The sequence below is a fragment of the Nematolebias whitei genome, chromosome 4 (assembly GCF_014905685.2).
Source record: "Nematolebias whitei isolate Nwh7 chromosome 4, NemWhi1, whole genome shotgun sequence".
Lineage (NCBI taxonomy): Eukaryota > Metazoa > Chordata > Actinopteri > Cyprinodontiformes > Rivulidae > Nematolebias > Nematolebias whitei.
The window spans coordinates 17,800,686-17,820,427 of record NC_056501.1 but is presented as its reverse complement, the minus strand read 5'-3'; the positions used below and the strand labels follow the sequence as shown (position 1 = coordinate 17,820,427).

General features: G+C 39.4%; 1 protein-coding gene across 1 annotated transcript in view; it reads right to left on the bottom strand.

The window, feature by feature from the left end:
* Nucleotides 1-19,072, bottom strand: part of tsc22d3 (TSC22 domain family, member 3) — a 62,255-nt gene extending 43,183 nt beyond the window's left edge. Inside the window, exon 1 of the mRNA XM_037675256.1 lies at nt 18,361-19,072. Coding sequence (XP_037531184.1) covers nt 18,361-18,701 — 341 coding nt within the window. The 5' untranslated portion in view covers nt 18,702-19,072. The remainder of the gene's footprint in view (nt 1-18,360) is intronic.
* Nucleotides 19,073-19,742: the final 670 nt, after the last annotated feature.

Below are 19,742 nucleotides of genomic sequence, written 5' to 3'. Positions count from 1 at the left end.
TTCTTTCAGCTGCTCCCTTCCTCAGGGTCATTAAGTCACAAGAAGACTTGGCAATAATTTTTGCACCGGATGCCCTTCCTGATGCAACTAGAGAACACTGAGCTACCACAGCCCTCTGTGTGGAGCTGAGAGCTGCTATCTAGGGTGCCTGGGGGAGCAGATGGTGGGGGTTAAGGGCCATGCTCAAGGGCCCAGAGTGGGGAAAATGAGGGTAGAGGCAGGTGTGGGTGCTTCACCTAACCCATCCACATTCTGATGTTGTCAGCACCATCACCTTTTCTAACCCCTACGCCACCATTCACTTTATATATGTATACACATATATATATATATATATATATATATATGTATATATATATATATATATATACACATATATATATATATATATATACACATATTCTGATTCATTTTGTGTAGTAAACTGATTAACAAGCTGTATATCTGCAGAAAACTGCTTTTGCAACTGTAAGCTTAATCTTGCTTTTCTAAAATAAATGTCTTTGCTCTCGCTCAGTTTGAATATTCATTTCATCTGCTGAACCTTCAGGTTACTTTCTGCACACAGAGATGAACAGCTGTTTTCTTCTCTGCACTTTGAGCATTTGAGATATTTTATCATCACTAAGCAAAAAAAGACTGCTTTCTAACAGACTCCTCTGTATGTGTTGTTCCCTCCCACACCCTGATCTGTATGGGGGTGCAGAACAGCAACACTTAGACGAAGGTAAACAAGCCTGAGGATGACGGATCAGAGTACACCTAAAGGTCGGGGCAACTTCAAGTATGTTTGTGGAAAACTTGACAGATGGAAACAATGGAGATGGTGCATGAGAGGGAGGGAAATGACTTCTGCACCAGAAGATTATGATTTACCGTTCATGTTTTGTAAATGACTTTAGTTGCGTGAGAAATGACGGCACACGTCTGTGGAAAGAGACAACGTGGCTTCAGTTTTTCATGTTTTCTACACATGAATTTGTTCCTGCAAAACATTTTTTCTGTTCTTTGAAATCCTTTTGAAGTGACAATTCTGAAGTGGGGTTCTGTGGGAAGGTTACAGATAATAAATATCTTACCTGCTGTAGATAGCTCTTTGAACAATCTCACTTTGGAGAAATAGAGTTTAATTCTGACCAGACTGACATGTTTACGACTACTCCAAGCTAGGCTTACACCAAAGTAGATTTCTGCAGTCTTAAAACTCCAATATCAAAATGTGTAAGTAGTTTCAGCAACCTCTATTTGACCCATCATTTCTATTACATATTTAACAGTAGCACTTCTGGTGCAGCCTGTCTGGCAGGAATATAATATTTCTGCTGATATAACAGTATAACAGCAAAACTGACAGCAGTCTAAATCGTTATAAGATAATGTGAACTACTATCAGGTTTTGGAGGTAAGAGTTGACTTAAAACAGCAATCCACTTTAACCCTGCTAGATGTAGCTGCCATCAGTGGCAGTTATAAAATTTAAGACAATTTCATACATTTTAAGCAAAAAAAAAAAAAAACCCAAACAAACAAACATTTGTTTAATAAAAAATACCTACCGGTGATCCGTGTAATTGTTTTTTATGTGTTATTAAAAGGCTTGCTCAATAATTCCATAGCAGAACCAACGTTTTTGTGTTACTGAGGTCTGGGCAGTGTTTCTGCTGCACACAACTTTGATCAATAGCAGTTTGGTTTTCTTAGTGTGAGTTGACGATGTGACGATATCTACAGTGATCTGTAAATTTACAATGTAAAACATCATATAACCAGACTTGACTGTTTCTAACCTAATTGCGTTAAAGCGTGATATTTTCACATTGTTCACATACTAATTCGTTGTTTATGTTCCTGCCAAGTTTATTTGTGTCACTAAATGCTTTTATAAATGTGCCAGAAGAGGTTAGGGAAGGTGAGCATGTGATTGGAAGGTCTCCGGTTCAACCTCAAGAACTGACAACATCAAAATGTGGGTGGGAAAGGTGAAACACCCACACCTGCCTCCACCCTCATTGGCCCCACTCTGGGCCTTTGAGCAAGGCCCTTAACCCCCACCATTTGTTCCCCTGGGTGCCCTAGATGGCAGCTCTCTGCTCCACACAGAGGGCTGTGGTAGCTCAGTGGTCTGTGGTTGCATCAGGAAGGACATCCGGCGTAAAAACAATTGCCAGGTCTTTGTGCGAGTTAGTTGGGGCGATCCCTGAGGAGCAGCCGAAAGAAGAAGAAAAATTGTATATGTGTGGGGTGTGTGTTCTTATTTGTTTGTTTATTCATGATAATGCATGGTAAAATGTTATTTTATGTTATTACATGCAGTTGTCATGGCCTGGTTAATGGCATCAATGTGAAGGACACCTTAGAAAGAGTTACACTAGCTCTTAGCTGCTCAGTCTGATCAAAATGAACCAGTATTTCTTCGAATGAGGTTGCTATCAACAATATATACACATTTCTTATCATCTACAACTTCACGTCAGAAGATCTGAACAATTATTTTGATTCCATTAGTTTCTACAAACTACTAAACAGTTCTCTTGAGAAGTTTAGCTTGACCTTTTGCTCAACGTGTAGCTGTGGTTTTGTACATTGAATAGTGGGTGTCGACACCTCTCTTACTGTTTAACTCGAGTTGTTCCACAACAGAAGACACACTCCTACTGTCACAAGAAAAACACTTGGTGCTAACCAACTTGGACAGCGTTTGCTCAAAGTAATGAAAGGCTGCAACCTTAAGTGTTACATAAATTACTCTCTCTCTCGTCCCCGCAGAAGCTACACTTCCCGTTACGTGACACCTTGTATGCAGGCTGGTAATAAATAGATCTTTGTGTGCGTTGAAGGCCTCCTGAAACACTTGTGTTGGGGATGTGGGTGGAAGCCTGGATGGAATCTGTGTCAGTGGAAGAGATGTGTAAAGGAGATACAATCATTTCTGTTTTGCCTAATCCCATACAGATCCAATACAGTAAGCAAAATGCAACAATGAGTCGGAGTCCTTCATTTTCATGACACCGTATTGGAAATAATGAAGAAAAGGGGGTTGTTAAATGTCATGGTTCTGACTGTGGCTGCATAGTGGCTCAGTTGGAAGAGCTGTTACCTCTCAGTGAGAAGGTTGCCAGATCAAATCCCAGTCCATGGCCTTTCTGGGTGGAGTTTGCATGTTCTCTCTGTGCATGTGTGGGTTTTCTCCAGGTACTCCGGTTTCCTCCCACAGACTAAAAACATGCATGTTAGGCTGACTGGTAACTCTAAATTGTCCCTAGGTGTGAGTGAGAGAGTGAATGGTTGTTTGTCTCCATGTGTCCCTGTGATGGACTTGTGACCTGTCCAGGGTGTCCCCCGCCTCTCGCACAGTGACTGCTGGATATGGGCACCAGTGACCCCCATGACCCAAAAATGACTAAGCGGGTAAAAATATTGGATGTATGTATGGATGGATGGATCTGATTGTCCCTGATAATGGTGCAATGACGAATGAGAAGGGAGGGGACATAGTTTGCCATCAGAAAAAAATACACCCTATACTGTTCCGTGCTGTGGCGAGAGCTTCTTTAGCAACAGACAGACAGGACACGTCTTGTTATTTTCACTTATTGAAGTTGGCTGCTGCCTCCATCTGTGTGTCTTCTTTGAATTTGGAACAGCCAAAAACAATCACAGAAAGCATGACTGAAACTTGGCCCCTTCTTCCCTCACTGCCTTCTCACAGCATCCCGCCTGCCAGAAGGGCACCCTGAGCGAAGAAAACAGAGCCAGGCAGAATCTGCACATGGGCCCAAACTAGTCCTCCATTCCTTTTTTATTTCTCAGTCAAGGTGAGAAGAACAGATATGAATTTAGGAGATGCAGCTGTGGGTCATAAAAAGTTGATAACATCAGTCTGATTGTGTCATTGTCTCTTACTTTACTAAACTATCATTGTCTTCACAGAAAAGCAGAAAAAAAACTGGGGGGGGGGGGGTGTTCTGCATAGTTTTTCTTTGTTAATTATTCTCGCCCACCACCAAAGGCGATAGTGTTTCTGCCTGTTTCATGAATGAGTGGGTGGATTTTTTTTTTTTTTTTTTTAAGTACCAGTATGTGCTTTTGGAGTCAACTCAATTCAAGATTATTGTCACAGACCACTAACTTTAAGGTCATCGTCAAGGTTTCTTTATTGTCATTCACATTGCATGTGGTAGAGCGAAATTGGAAACACAAAATTATTATAATTATACAAATTTAGTGTGGTAGTAGCTGAGCATCATCCCCAACAAATATTCTGAGCACATAAGTCAAAAGAACTACAGTACAATACCCAGAAGCCAACAGTGCTTCTGGCCACTGCTTTCTGCCAAAATGGAGGGAAAGTTTTGCAATGTAAAGTCAGAAGTAACAATCTCTCTATTAAGCTCACAGAACTGGCCGAAAAGTTGCAAATAATCCTGAAACTTCCTGAAGCTCAATTATCCACGTGCGCATTTACCGTATTTTCTGGCATATCAGTCACCATTTTTTTGTATAATTCGTCAGTCCTACGACTTATACGTTGAAGCGACTTGTATATATTTTTCCCCAAACTCATAACAGTTTTTTGACTGACGCTTTAAATTTCGAAGAACTGCAACAGCGAGTCCTCCCATGCTTTCTCGATTCACTCAGCTGGTGCAGGTGGAGGAACTCTGGAGAGCTAGCAGCTCCAGCCGTGATGGATGGATGGATGGATGGCGCTGCCCAGGCAAAATTAAGCTGTTTTGACCATTAAATAAATGCATAATAAATGTAACGGATCAGCGGTGACACTAATAAATATGACTTATTCACCAAAGCAACTTAGGTTTTGTTTTTTTTCTCTTCATTATGCTTTTTTTGACTGATGCGACTTATACGCCGGAAAATACGGTATTTATTTTTTTATTAATCTTTATTTAATCAGACAAATCCCATTGAGATCACAAATCTCTTTTGCAAAGGAGGCCTGGACCTGAAGGCAGCCTAACACACATGTTTTTGGACTATGGGAGGAAACTGGAGTACCCAGAGAAAACCCATACAAGCACAAGAACAACATGCAAGCTCCACTCCAGCCAGGGATTGAACCCAGGACCTTTGTTCTGTGAGGCAACAGTGCTAACCACTGAGCTGTCGTGCTGCCAAATCAACCTGGACAGGGCGGTGGGCTTCGTTGCTACAGAGTAGGCCTGCCAAACCGGAATCAAGACTGACCAGAACCAAACTGTTGGTTTGCAGAGCTGGTAAGTAAAATTTTGCAATAATGTACAGCACATATATGTATGTTGCTAAAATGATGTACGTTTAAGAGTTTAGAACAGTGCAAGAGTATGGGAAGGATTTGTAAAGCCTTAATATATATAAATACTAAAATAAATATAGCGTTCCAACTTCACAGTTCTTCACCTATAGTGGTGGTGTCTGGAACGTAACCCCCGCGATAATCGAGGGACCACTGCACCACGCATTGCATGATTTTTTTATTTTGTCTGTCAGCAAAGTATCTAATGAACCACTGAGCAGGTGTAAATGAGACTCCCTGAAAGTAATCATTCAACTCTATAACTTGTTTTGTTTTTAGAGTCAATCCAACTCAAGATGGTCGCCACAGCCTTTCCAACACGAAAATGGCTGTGACTCAGTCAATTTTACAGATGTCAAGTTAAAAGTTGGGGCGTTGGATAAGATTTATGCTCAGCACTTTCTCTGAGTGCTAACACGTCTCGGACGTAACATCATTTACAAGAACGGACCCAAACAGCTTGAACTTTGTCCCTTTGCATTATGAGATGTTTTAATCTAAAAAGTTTGTGTAAAATGTGCATTCCTTTAAGGAATTCTAAACCTTAAATTTGTTCGGTTTTTATTTTCCAAATGTACGGGGTTTTTTTTTCAGTCTCATTTTTTAAAATTTTTTCCTCTCTCTGTCTCTGTATCAAAGAGCTGTTTGAGCAGCACACAAACACCTGGAGAATGCACGAGAGATTTTGGAAATTTGGAGGCACCAGCAAAAAAACAGGAAATCATATTCATTACATTAAAATCCAGGCTGTTTTCACTTAAGCTCATGCACTCTGTAAACCTAATCCAGAATGTCATTTAAATAGCATTCAGAGGCTGCCAAGTTCTGCTTTAACCTTCACAGAGTAAAAAAAAAAAAAAAAGGACCTTATAGAGAAGGATCGGAAAAAAAACAAACGTGTTGCGCCACAGAGGCAGCATTATGTTTCTATACATGTTTTGCTCTCAGCTTCACACCTGGATAAAGTTTATGGGTTGTTTACTCCTTCTTTTATTTTCTCAGTGTTGTGCAAAGGCTTTATTTAACGATGTCTTTGCATGTGGCAGTAATTCTCACGAGTTCCCAGCAGTTCTGGGGGTGTTGTTGGAGTGGAACGTCACATCTCGAAAACTTCAAAATAAATCCTGTTTACATTTACGTTGAAATGCTTGATGTCATTTTTTTTTATTTGCTTGTTTGTTTGCCAAAGCAGAAAAGTTGTGTTTTTGTAGCTGAGCGATGCCTAACTCAACTCGACACTAAACTACATCATGCCTCTAAATAACAAACTCATTAGCATTTTGCCCGCTGCTTGACATCTTGTTTGGGAAACTCCAAGCCCCTCAAATTACACCTCCGCTCCGAGGGGCACAAACAGTTTATCAACACAGATGTTTAGTCAGAGCTACCAAAGTGCCGGGGTTCAGTAAATCCAAAAATAGAACACCTAATTGCTCCTGATGTTCTAACTTTTGGGGCCATTTAAAGCAAAACTTGATAATCTGCTACAGTTCAGAGGACAGACTGTTTATTTTTATTTTATTCCCAAAGTTGTAAAGGGGTGCTTTTCAGAAATGGGACGAGGCAACAGCGTGGTTTTGATATAAGTTCAACAAAAAAATCTATTACAGGCTTTAATTAGTTTCAACAAAGTGGCAAACGTTTCTGCGGCCTTTGATTTGACGACAATTACCGTAATTTCCGGACTATTGAGCACACCTGACTATAAGCCACGCCCACTAAACTTTAAAAGAAAAATAATTTTGTACATACAGAATATACCACACTTGTCTATAAACCACGGGTGTCCACGTTGTAACGTGAGACATTTACACAGAAAGATATTTTAAGCTTTTAATTAAACATATACCAGTAACATACACAAATACATACAGTATTTTTATTTTTCCGAATAGTGCCTGTAACACAGCTGGTAAAACCTAATCATAATAATACAGTAGCTTACCAGGAAGTCATTGTTCACTCCCACAGAGCTCAGAGTGCCACATTAACACACGATTCACACTTATTTTGAGTGGCTGTAAATATTTCTTTGTGTCCCGGGAGCGGGAAACTCCCGTAGGGCATAACGGGAAGTGGAGGAGCGAACGGGGTGGGGACAAAATAAACTGAAACTTGGCTTCATTGGTCCACTGTGACCGGTTCGGTAATTTCATTGGTCAGATTTTCTTTTTTAACCTTTATTTATACAGGTAGTCTCACTGAGTCACGAGAACTCACCCCCCAAGAGAGACGTGTATTGGGCAGCTATGTTAACATCCAGATGTGACGAGGCTAAATGTTTTGGTGGCATGAAGCTTGTTAGCCCATCCAAAATAAATAAATAAATAATCCATAAATTAGCCGCAGGGTTCAAAACGTGTAAAAAAAGTTGCGTCTTGTAGTCTGAAAATTACGGTAATAATGTAAAGGCTGAATTTACACAATCACTTTCCTCTTTATAATAACATAAATATGGTTTTTGCTTCTCATATCATCCATATATTGAAATTATCAGCTGGGCGTGAGATAGTGGATTTTGACTTTTCCTAGTAGCAGGTTGTTTTTTTTTTTTACAAAACAATCCCCCGTAGAAATACTTTGGAATCTTTTCATCTCATTGAAATACATTGTTCTCCTTATTTCAGCTTATTTGTTCTATTTCTGTATGATGGTCCTTTTAGCTATTGTCTCACAATTTTAGCTTGTAGCTAATGTTTTGCTATATTTAGCTTTTAGTTACTGTTTTGTAATGTGTGGCTTGTAACTTTGATGTTGCCAATTTTTGCCTTTAGCTACATTTTTGTGCATTTAGCCATAGAGTTTTGCCGTTAGCTACTGTATTTCTCATTTTAACTTCTGCTCTTGGTTTTCAAACCATAAAAAAACAAAATCATCAAATTTTAAATGCAGTCTTTCAGCACTTAGCATTCACACCCCATTTTTTGTAAGAAAAATAAAATTTATGTGTATTTTAGATTGACTCGTTTATTACTCCTTCCTTTCTCTCCTGTGTGTGTGTGTATGTGTGTGTGTGTGTGTGTGTGTGTGTGTGTGTATTCTAGGTACATGATGTTCCCAGTCTGCTTGTGAATGGGAGAATGACAGACTAATGATAGGCCTGGATCAGACCTGCTCCACAAAAGTACCGTCTGGGTTCATTGTGTGGCTGGCTACTGTGGTCGTAGAAGTAAAAAAAAAATAAAGAAATCCTGATGCAATGTGGGAATAAACCACTTGGGGTTATGAAACAGTCATCCAATAGAAAATAACATGATTAAGCTTTAAAAATGTTCTCAAATAACATCTTTTTAAAAACATTTTCACACAAAGATCCTCCATAAAACAGTGACTGCATCAAATCTTCTTTTTTACACTTACAGAACACTCCGAGGTGTTTTTATACTATAAAAGCCGCATAATTACCGACTCCCCGTGGATCTCTTGAGGGATAAACATGCTCATATAAAAGCTACTTCCACTATTGATCCACTAATTCTCACTTGAGCTTTTCTTTAACTCAGCTCAGAGTGTGAGAGAAGGCCAATCATGTTCATTCCTGATCCAGAGGAAAAGTGGGATTCCCTTGCGAATGAAAACAAAACACAGTTCCCCTTCTAATTTCCCACTGATAATTTCAAATGAACTCATCATGTTGCGGTAATCATGCATTCTGAAGCCCCGTCCCATAATACCAATCATTAAACAAGCTGTAATACAATGTAAACTGTGTAATTATGATGATGTTTGCTGCTTGTGATACTGTTACTCAATCTTATGTGCAGGGCTGCGTGTGAAGGAGCGCGTGTTGACAGGACTCCTTATTATCTAATTAGGCGCCATAGTTATGGTCCAGAAAGATAAGACCGGGAACACAAGCCATGGCCACACACGCAAAACCTACTTTCTGCACACTTACATAATTTTTACAACTGGAACACAGACGGAGAGCTGGAGCGTGTCAAAGGACAAGGATAACGAAAGTGATGAAAACAAAAGGCAAAACTATAATGATGAACAAAACTGCACAGACATAAGTGGTAAAAAATATATACATGTTAATGAATGAGAGCACAACTTTTCCGTTTCGAGGTGTTAGAGTAGTTTTTTTTATTCTGTTCTTATAATTTGCTGTGTTACACTTTGAATTTGAACAAATGGTAAAATGCAACAATTGTGTTCTCCGTTCTGTTTTATTCAAAGTTCGGATTTTTGTGTTAAAAAAAAAATCTACACAACTCTTATAAATATGTAATATTTCGACACCACAGTTATCGCTAATCTGATGTTTTCACACTATCAGTCCAGTCAACTATGACAACTGGCAACATCCTCTCCAAAAAAGATGTTGCACAACTGATGAAATTGGACGCTTCATTTTGAAAAGTCTCGTTTCTTCACTCTGTGGGTGCTCAATCAGAACACTGTCAAAATCAGTGTTGAAACTTGCTCAGCACAGTTAATGCTTCATAACACACACACATGCACAAACCCATGCATGCACATAAATGTCTTTGTCAAACTCAACATGTCAATGTCAGTCAAACAACCAAACTTGGTAAATATGCATTTAATTTAAGCAGCGACCGTCTAAATCTAGTTAAGTTGTAAAAAAAGATTAAAAAAAACAGCTTCAACTTTGAGTAAAATCAAAAAAGGCTGGTATGACGTCTATTTTCTATTTGTATGTAACTATTTGGTAGTTTCTTTTGGGCGGGGAGGGGCGTGTGTTTTTGTTTGTTTGCTTTCTATCAATAGAATTGGACATTCAGTACTGTTTACAATAGCTACAAGGTCGTGGTCAGATACATGGTTTAATATATATATTTATATATGCTATACGAGATCCTTAATTTCTTAAATAAAGCTTCAATAAATTTTGTTTTGCCATATTTTAACATATGGTGCACCAAAAAGTCTTTAATCTTTCTGAAGTGGACCTGACTTTTTATTGTAGACCCCCGCTAAAAGAAGGACCATGACAACTAAAATACAGCTGTCCATGGAAGATAAAAAAAAAACATGTTACCTTTATGAAATTTGTTGTGATTGGTTTAGTATTTGTTTTGAAATTTGTCTTTCGTTTTGCAAAAGTCTATTCCACAAAATGTACAATAATTATCCAATACGATAGTCCGCTAAAAAGATCAGGGACAAACAGAAACTGTTGCTAGTTTTGACTTTTTGCATTTTGTTCTTATAACGTTTCACTGCACTTTTCTTCATTAATCATGAATGATAAAAGTAAAAGCAAAGACCAAATCAAATGTTCTGCTTTACATGTGGTGCATTTTATCTTCAATACCCAAGATCTTTGCACATTACAGTATTTTTCAGACTATAAGGCGAACTTAAAATCCTTTAATTTTCTCAAAAATCGACAGTGAGCCTGATGTATTAATTCTGGTTGTACTTGCCGACCTCAAACCGGTTTTATGTGGTACATCTGAACAATGTTGAGAGTTACTGTGAACGAGTTGAATAAAGTTTGACTTATCTGACTGTTTTGTTTCGCTTAATGTGCCCTATAGTCCGAAAAATATGGTACAAATAAAATGTGATTTTGTTTACAGTTGGAAATGTTCAGCCAAAAGTTCTGCAGATCTTTACGTGATGGGACAATGCCACTGGAACCATGAGGGAATCCCACTCTTTGCACAAAACAATCACGTTCTGAAGAACAACATGGCTTTTCTGCACAATGGATGTCCAATCTTTATTATCCTGTAAGCTAACATTTGTTCTACCTCCCATATCCAAGACATCCAGCTGTGTTTGGCTATGGATGAAGTGTCTTTTCACATCCGATGGAGTTGACCAGAGCAGAATGGTCTTTCCAGGAGTTCAAATCAGGAAGTCCATTTCAGAGTTGAGTTTCTGTGTATTTAACAGTGCCGGTTCAGAAGGAGGGTGACACCGGCTCCTTCCCAGAATTCTGAAAGACACACACTCCGAGCTCAAGGATTTGAGTTTGATGTGTTACGTATAGATTTCTAATCCTCCTCTGGCACGTACTGTATGTGCAGGACAGAAGAGCTTAGATGGATTTTATGTTTGTGATGTGTCAACAGCATAATGCTGCCGGTCACCTCTGGGTACGGTCAGTGTACTCGTGTGTTTAGGTCTTCGTGTTGCATTCTAGTCTCAATCCACTGAAACAGTTTGAAGCTATCAGTTAGATCAGGACCAATTTCAGGAAGCAACTAAATGCAGGTTTAATTGTCTTTCTATTGTCGTTGTTCTGTCATGTCTAGAAAAAAAATCAAATCCGAAGATATTTTTCTTTCAAACTGTTGAATATTTCTTAATCATTGAAAAGCTAAAAAAAAAACAAACAGCTGGACTCCAAACACAACGGCGCCGAAACGCCGATCGGCTGCAGCGTTCATGTTTGTATTGTTGCCAGGGGCAACCTAAAGCCACAGAGGTGTTGTTTAAGAGAGACAGAGCGGGGATTGCACGAGCTTGCGGTTCAGGGCGTGTCCGTGTATTTTTACGTTGACAAACATCGATCTCTGTCTGCTGATGTGGATCATAAAAACGGCATCCGTGGTCTGTTTGCGTGTGCGAGCCAAAAGAAATTCCTTCTCCAACACAAACTGCAGACTGGGCCGCCCAGTGCTGCAGCGCTGTAATATAATCCCACACAAAGTGACACAGTTATACACTGACACACTGATTATTCAGAGTGGCTCCAGGCATTCTCTGGCGAAGCACAAAGGACAGCTGATTCACCGAGTCACAACTTAACAAGGCTGTATATAAAAAAAAAAAAAAGCTCAATTTAAAAGCCATTATTGTTCATCCCTATTTAACCTGCAGCGATAAAGCACATGGTTCAATACAAGATGCAAGTATGCACTCGTGTGTGAGTATTCCCGAGTTTATGCATAGTGTTAATAGGAAAACCTTAAAAAAAAGAGCACTTTTCATGATGTTTTACTTATATCACAATGACATTAGCTTTCCTAAAGTGTTTATTTGCCATCAACAGCCGGCCTGGTTCTTTGCTGCACCAACAGGATTTTTACTCCGTCCTGGCTGTTTTGTCGTAGCTCCAGCCTTCTTCAGCTGTTTTTCCCTCCAGCGCTCCCAGTCTGTCTCGGCATGGCGTTTTGTTTGTTACGCGCTGGTTCCTAAGGCTTGCCTGGATGTGAATCTGTTTTGTTTCTTCCACCCTGACATGCTTGCTTTTGTCGTATTGCCTTCCACCAGCGTGCGTTTAAACACAAACAGCTCAGACTTTCCTTCAAGTTGTACGAGCCAATAAAAAAAATATAGGTTTCATAAAAAGAGACTGACTTGAAATCACCAGTGTGGAATTCCAGGCAGCATCCCAAAGAGCCATGTTCCATTAAAGACTCCACTCCACCATAAACTTTAATGCTTCGGTCCAGCGTGACTACATCTGTCTTATGTTGGCTGGAAAATATTGGTCAAATGTGTACTTTGTTTTTCCGGAGCCAGTCCTGAGAAAGTAGAAAACAAAATATACCGATTCACGTTTAAATTTTTGTGCACCACTAAACAATTTGATATGAAACTTTCAGAAAGTAATCACTGATGATCCAGAAATGAGTAGCGTGTGTAATCAGCTTGATTTAAAATGGCCGCCACAGGCAACTGACTTTAAAAAGCGCAAACTTGTTTTTAACTCTGTCAGTTTTACAAATACTGACCTTAAATTAGGTGTTGTGGTGACTGAAATTGATCCCCAACACACGTTTTGAGCACTAACAGATTTGCAAGATCTTTGCTTAGAATTTGCCCATTATCTATGGAGTCAACCTTGCCTGTCTGTTAGCAAAATATCCCATAAGCCAATTGGCAGATTTGAATTAAACCTTCAAGAAAAACTCTATCGCTGCACCTCTACGTGTGATTAAGTTTTGGAGCCAATCCATTTCAAGATAGCAGCAACAGTCAACTGTGCAATGAAAACACCAAAATGGCTTTAAATGAATCAGTTTTACAGATGCTGAGCTCAAATTTGAAGTGGTAGTAGCTGAGGGTTATTTACAACATATACGTTGAGCATTTCATCTTGCAATGTTGCATAAGATTGTGCCAACAGTTTTCAAGGCTTGACAAACCAGCAACAACTTGGTTTCAAACTCCGGGAAGAAAGGCGATGATAATCAATTATCAGAAACATGCTCTATATTAGATACAGCCCTTCAGTTATGATTGATCAGTGAGCAATAATTTCAGATTTGTTGTTTACATTCATCCTCCCAACCACCCACGGCTCGCGATGATACAAGCTAACAATGGAAACACACATTCTGTTTTATTGTCGTTCATTTTCTTTGTGGTTTGCCTCATTTCAAAACAGTATTGATCCAAAAATATCACTGGTTAAGTTTTATGATCATAGGGACAATGTTTTGCACATATAAGCCTTTAATGTGGGGGATGTGGTTCTAGTTAATAACAGTTCTAAGAGCAGCAGCCCCCCCCCCCCCCCTCCCTCACACTGTATTACATTAAATAGTTGCACGACTTAAGATTCCACTCCTCTGATGCAAGAACCTTTGTAGCAATAGAAGGTTTTAAATGTTGGATTTCAGTGATGGTGCAATATTTTTTTTGTAACAGCTTGTAATGATGTTGAGTTTATAATGAGCATACGTTTCATTCTTGAAACTTGTTTTTTTTTTATTTACCAGTATTAGCCTGAAGTTATTGTGTGGACACTTATGAAGCATTCACTCGATTATGATCCATTTCTCTTCTGTACATTTTTCGGCGCCATTCTCGTCCCACATTTTTCAAGCTACTTCAACGAATCATGTATCAAAATGTTCAGCTCAATCTGGACAATCCTGCTGTGACGTTTGCTATTGGTGCAACTTTAGCTTTTTGAAATATTTAGCCTTTTCTACCATATTTTCTCATAGGAAATTAGTTCAGCTCATTTTACATCCTTCAGATATTTAGATCTGTTTACAACCTTTTAGCTCCTTTCACATTTTTTCTGCTTTAGCTTCTTTCAGCTTCCTTGTGCAAACTTAAACTGTTTTCCAGTTATTTTCAGTTAATTTCAGCTGTTTTGTGCTCCTTTAAGGTTCTTTCTGCTAACTACAACATTTTACAGTTCTTCTAACTCTTTTCTGCTAATTTCAGATTATTATGCTCCTTTCAGCTTATTTCTGCATTTTAGCTTTTGCTACTATTTCAGCTACTAGCTGTTTATTGCTATTTTCAGCTATTTTCAGATGATTTCCACTTTTTTGTGCTCATTTCTGCTTCTTTTGGCCTAATTGGGCAATCATGTTATTTTTCCTTTCTTCAGCTAATTTAAGCTTGTTCCACCTTTTCAGCTACCTTGTTAGCATTTTTAGCTAAATTCAGCTGTTTTCAGATAAATCCAAGTTTTTCATGGTAATTTCTGCTACTTTCAGCCTAATTAACTTATTTATGCAATTTTCAGATCATTATGCTCCTTTCAGGTTTTTTCTCTTAGTTTCAGCTTTTTCTGCTATTTCTGCTAATTTTTAGCTGTTTTGTGCTAATTTGCGTTTTTTTTTCAGCTAATTCCACATTTTTTTGAGCTCATATTAGATCTTTCCACTTCTTTCTGGTACTTTAGGCTTCTTTATGCCTTTTCAGCTATTTTCAGCTATCTTTTGTTTTAGTTTTTTTTGCAAATTTCAGCTTTTTTAAAGCTAATTTCCTGTTTTGTGCTCATTTCAGCTTATTTAAACCTAATTCCGCAAATATGGTTCTTTCTGCTTGCTTCTGCTAACTTACGCTTGTTCATCCATTTCAGTGACATTTCAACATATTTTTATCTAATTTCAGCTGCTTTTAAGCAAATTATTCAGCAATAAGCATTCACAATGCATTTTCTCAGGAAATGCAATTTCTTTAATTTTATGTTGCGTTCAGCCAAACAATGTACTGTGCGGACAATGAGAAGATAGTATTTAATTACAATGTCACAAGTTGTTTGTTTGTAAAGTCTAAATGAATATTTATGAGAGTCCATATGTAATGCACAAATAATGTTTTGCCTGATATGTTATAATGCTTAAATGTAATTCTGTAGTACTAAGAATCCTAAGGATTTTGGTTGAAATTTCAAGCTTTTGTCATAAATATACTACACACACTTGATAAAACTGAATTAAAGTGAGCAGTCTGGACATAATTTAGAATATAGTAAACCAGTGTAACGTCAGGGTGAAAAGAGAGCGCACAATGAGCCCTGTGTGTGTGTAGGTGTGTGTCTGAGCAGGCCGAGCTGTCCAGCTGTCTTATGCTCAGGTCTGGTGTCACTGATAAGAGAAACCTTTTCAGGTGTAACCTGTACACAAATTAACCCAACCTCTCTCTGCCAGGGAACACCCAGGATTAAGAAGGAATTTACGACCATTTGGATTCTGCGAAACTGATGGTGTTTCATAACGAAACTTTGTGAAGGAATACAATATAAAGACACGTTACTGATCTCCTGAGGGAAAGTTGGCATAAAGTAAGTTATTAAAACCGCACCAGCTGATTAAACGGTAGAGTTCATTTTGAATGTAGTGGTTGCTTGAATGGTTTATTGGTAATTGTATCGCAGTCAAAGCACCACAGTGTCATTAACCATTTGTTGCTTTTCTTTTTTTTTTTTTTTTGCTACAGTTTAAACAAAACCATTTTCTACGACACTGACGCTCAATTAGTACAGTCGTTTCCAACCAACGTGGAAAATCTTCCCATTTTTATTCAATGGATCTTAAAGTCATGCAGCATTTCGTTTCCACACACATGACAAAGCACCTTGCTGGTTTATTTCATTTGGAACAATTCACATTCTCGCACGTACGTGAAGCTCTCATTGTGAAACAAGACATTCTACATTCTGTAGTAGTATTCACTATTCGCTCTATTGTCACAGAGTTTAATTGTTATAATGGCTGTCTGAGGAGCAAACCTCTCTTTAAGGCTGTTTATGATCCCGTCGGTGACGTCTAAAAAGAACACATCAGTCATTAACAACCTGGGACAAATGATATATTTTGTGTGTCTGTTTTTAAAATTCCCTCTCATAATTGTGTCATTCCATTCTCATTTTGATTTGATCCGACACTCGTACCTCTATTTTCTTCGCTTATACTGTCCGAGCACAATATAGATCACGACGCGCGACGAGAGGAGGTTTACAGCACACAGAAAAGTAAAGACAGCTTAAACATTAACTGGTCTGAATAATGAGAGGCAGCTCCTGATGATACGTGATAAAACACTGATAATGTGCCGTGGCCAGAACATTACGATAACACAACTCTGCTCAATGATAACCAGCGTTTCCGTGGTTACTCCAAGGAAACTTTATCTGGACAAACATTATTGCGGATATTTGTTCTGATAGATTAAAGGAAAAATGTTGGTTATTGAAAAAAGGCACTCGAGGTGAAAGAAATCCTTTTTATGCACAGTTTGTGTTTGTTTTATGTCCGATTAAGTTATGAATTTGTTTTATTGGTTTGATTGTCCATCCATCCATTAGCTTTACTCGCCTTGTCTCCTTTTCCATTTTCTCCATGGGTCCATGGTGCACATGTCCATCAGTCGTGTGAGAGGCGGGGGACAAACTAGATACGTCTCCAGTCCATCACAAGGACACGTAGCCACTCACCTACGGACAATTTAGAGCCTAACGTGCATGTTTTTGCTCTGTGGGAGGAAACCGGAGCACCCGGAGAAAAAACACGCATGCACGGAGAGAACATGCAAACCGCATGTCAACCGAAAGCGATCCCGTGACCTTCTCGCTGAGCGGCAACAGCTCTTACCACCGCACTATCGTGCCACTTTGACTTGATCGCCATATATTAAACAAATAAATCAAATATCAGTCACTTGTTTGATACTTGCACATTTAATGTGATGTTGAACATTTCAAGTCCAAGTTTATTGTCATTCTCATCACATGCGGTGCACGAGGTGGAATGAAATTATGTACTCAGGTTCCCAGTTCTTCACCAAAATATAAAAAAATATAAAAGGTAAAAAGAAACCGTGTATAAGGATCTAATATATATGCTAATATATACGGTAAATGAACACCAAATGGCAAACTAAAAGATGTAAGATGCTAAACACTGCTAATGTAAAACAATACAGCATAATAACAGCAGCCTGAACATGAGTCTGTGGTGAGCAGATGGGTATGAATCAATATGAAAATGAATGAATTTAGATATTCCCTATATATATTTAATCAGTGTTTGTTTGTTTTTAACTGGGTGGTTACTTGTTTGTTTAAAATCTTTCAGGGGAAAAACATATATATTATTGTCCAATCACTGTGAAACTGTTGCATTTTCTTCACAGATGATTTACTTCACATGTTATGATCTTTTAAAACATATTGATAAAGAAAAATTACAGCAACTTCCACGTCAGAAATATTTAAAAGTCACTCTAATGCCAAGAGTAGGTTCTGCTGTTTGTGCACGCTTTGACACTTGGTTGTTTAGTTGTAATATAAGTACCTATGTTTCATTCAAGTTCAGTACAATCAACGATACCTGCGGCTGAGTAAACAACAAATACTTTGGATGCCAAACAAGCTTCCAAACGGATGGAAACTTTGCAGAGAGACACTGTCATTCTCGCAATCACTGCAGGGCGAGCTGCCAGAAACAATTAGGCAAAAACAATGAAGGAGTGGAGCCAGTTTTATTGACGTCAGGCAATAAAAGCTTATTTGACTCGTATCCAGACAAGATCATAGCGTCTCGAGATGTCCGGGTGGGGTATTTTCTGCATGAAGTTTATCTGTTTGTAAATAAAGGTCATTTTGGAATGAAAATTTGAGGACAAGCAACCTGTTGGAGTGTCACACCTAGCACTAGTTGCCTCTAAATGGAATAACAACACAAAATAAAAGCACAAATGTAATGTGATCCATAAAAATGCTGATGAGTGAATGTAGGAAATGCATTAACAACATGATGTTTTTAGAGATGCAGCAATGCTCAGATGAAAAGATGGATTTGTACTTCAGGTGTCTAATGAATGATGCAATTATTGGTTGAAGTTTCACGCTTTGGGACACGTTTGGCCCGTCAGGAACGAGTAAACAGACATACCTGTGAAAGAAGAGCAGTATGGACAGCATGGTCTGGTCGATGTTGCTGTTGCAGATGCCCTCGTTGAGCAGGAAGCAGGGGTCCCTCACCACCGACTCCAGGGAGTCCTGCCTCATGATGTTGTTCAGCTTGTCCGTGTTCAGGTTCTGGTACATGAGCTGGTTGCGGAGCTGTCTGAAGTGATTCACGCTGGGGCTGGTGGGGCTTGCTGGCAGGCCTCCCGTGGTGCCGTGGCCCTGAGAGGGGCTGCTGGACAGGGAGTCGTCACTTCCACTGGCCAGGTCCAGGCAGCAGGTGCACACGTCCAGGCCGATGGGCGAGCGGCAGTCATCGTCTGACATCTTGGAGTCAGACAGTCAGGAGCAGGTGCTCCAGCAGGAGCTGTCAGAGAGTGATGGGTGTGAACTGGAGATAGGGGAGTTTGGACCAGTGTCGTCCTGTCTCCAGTCCAGAGTGAGAAGGTCTAAACGTCAGGCTGAGTTCCTCCTGAGAACTGAAGTCTTGCTGTGCATCTTCCTCCGGTGGCTCTTCTGTTTTATAACCTTTAGTTCACGGCTGACGCTCTGTGTTCCTCCAATGACAGGAGGAAACCAGTACCACACACACACTAACACACACACACACTTGCTTCAGTTCAGCAGGAGTCCACTTGAAAGCAAAACCCAGAAGCTGCTTGATGCTTATCACTTTGTCTTCCCTGAACTTTTCTCTCTCTCTCTCTCTAGTTGGCGTGCCCACTGCCAACTGCAAGTCAGGGAGGGGAGTGAACTGGGAGGAGAGAAAAACAGAGTGGGGTGTGGAGACACTTGTGATTGGTGCAAAGCAGCCACCGGTCCCTCCTCGGGCCTCGTTTGGCTTAGCCATGGGTGCACTGTGGGAAGTGGAAGAAAACAGTCAGTGAGCTGCAGCATGCTTGAAACATGTGCAGCTCTGTGAGCTCCACCCTGCTGCTGACAGACCGAGGAGTGGCTGAAAGGAAGAGGGGTGTGGGAGGAGGGGGCTGCAGGGATATACAAAGCTGTGATAAGATGTGTTGATTTGTTATAATAAACTGAACAGCATGTTCTGTATATGTCTATCCCTCTGGTAATGACCAGCTATATAAAGATGCAGCATGCATGTGTATATTTAGTGCAAATGGTGGTTTATTTTGACCAGAAATTGACTTTATGCTCTTTTAATTTAAGGTAGTATATATAAGAGCAATGCAAAAGTATGCATTTATCATTATGCATGTGTGGGTGTGGGTGCAAGAAAGAGACTCCGTGTTCCCAACCTGCATGGTAAACAACAGTAATCTTATCAGGCCTTGCCGTGTTTGATAACAGCGTTTTGTAAAATTTACATGCATGTTCTGAAACAGGTCGGAATTGGGCAAGCTT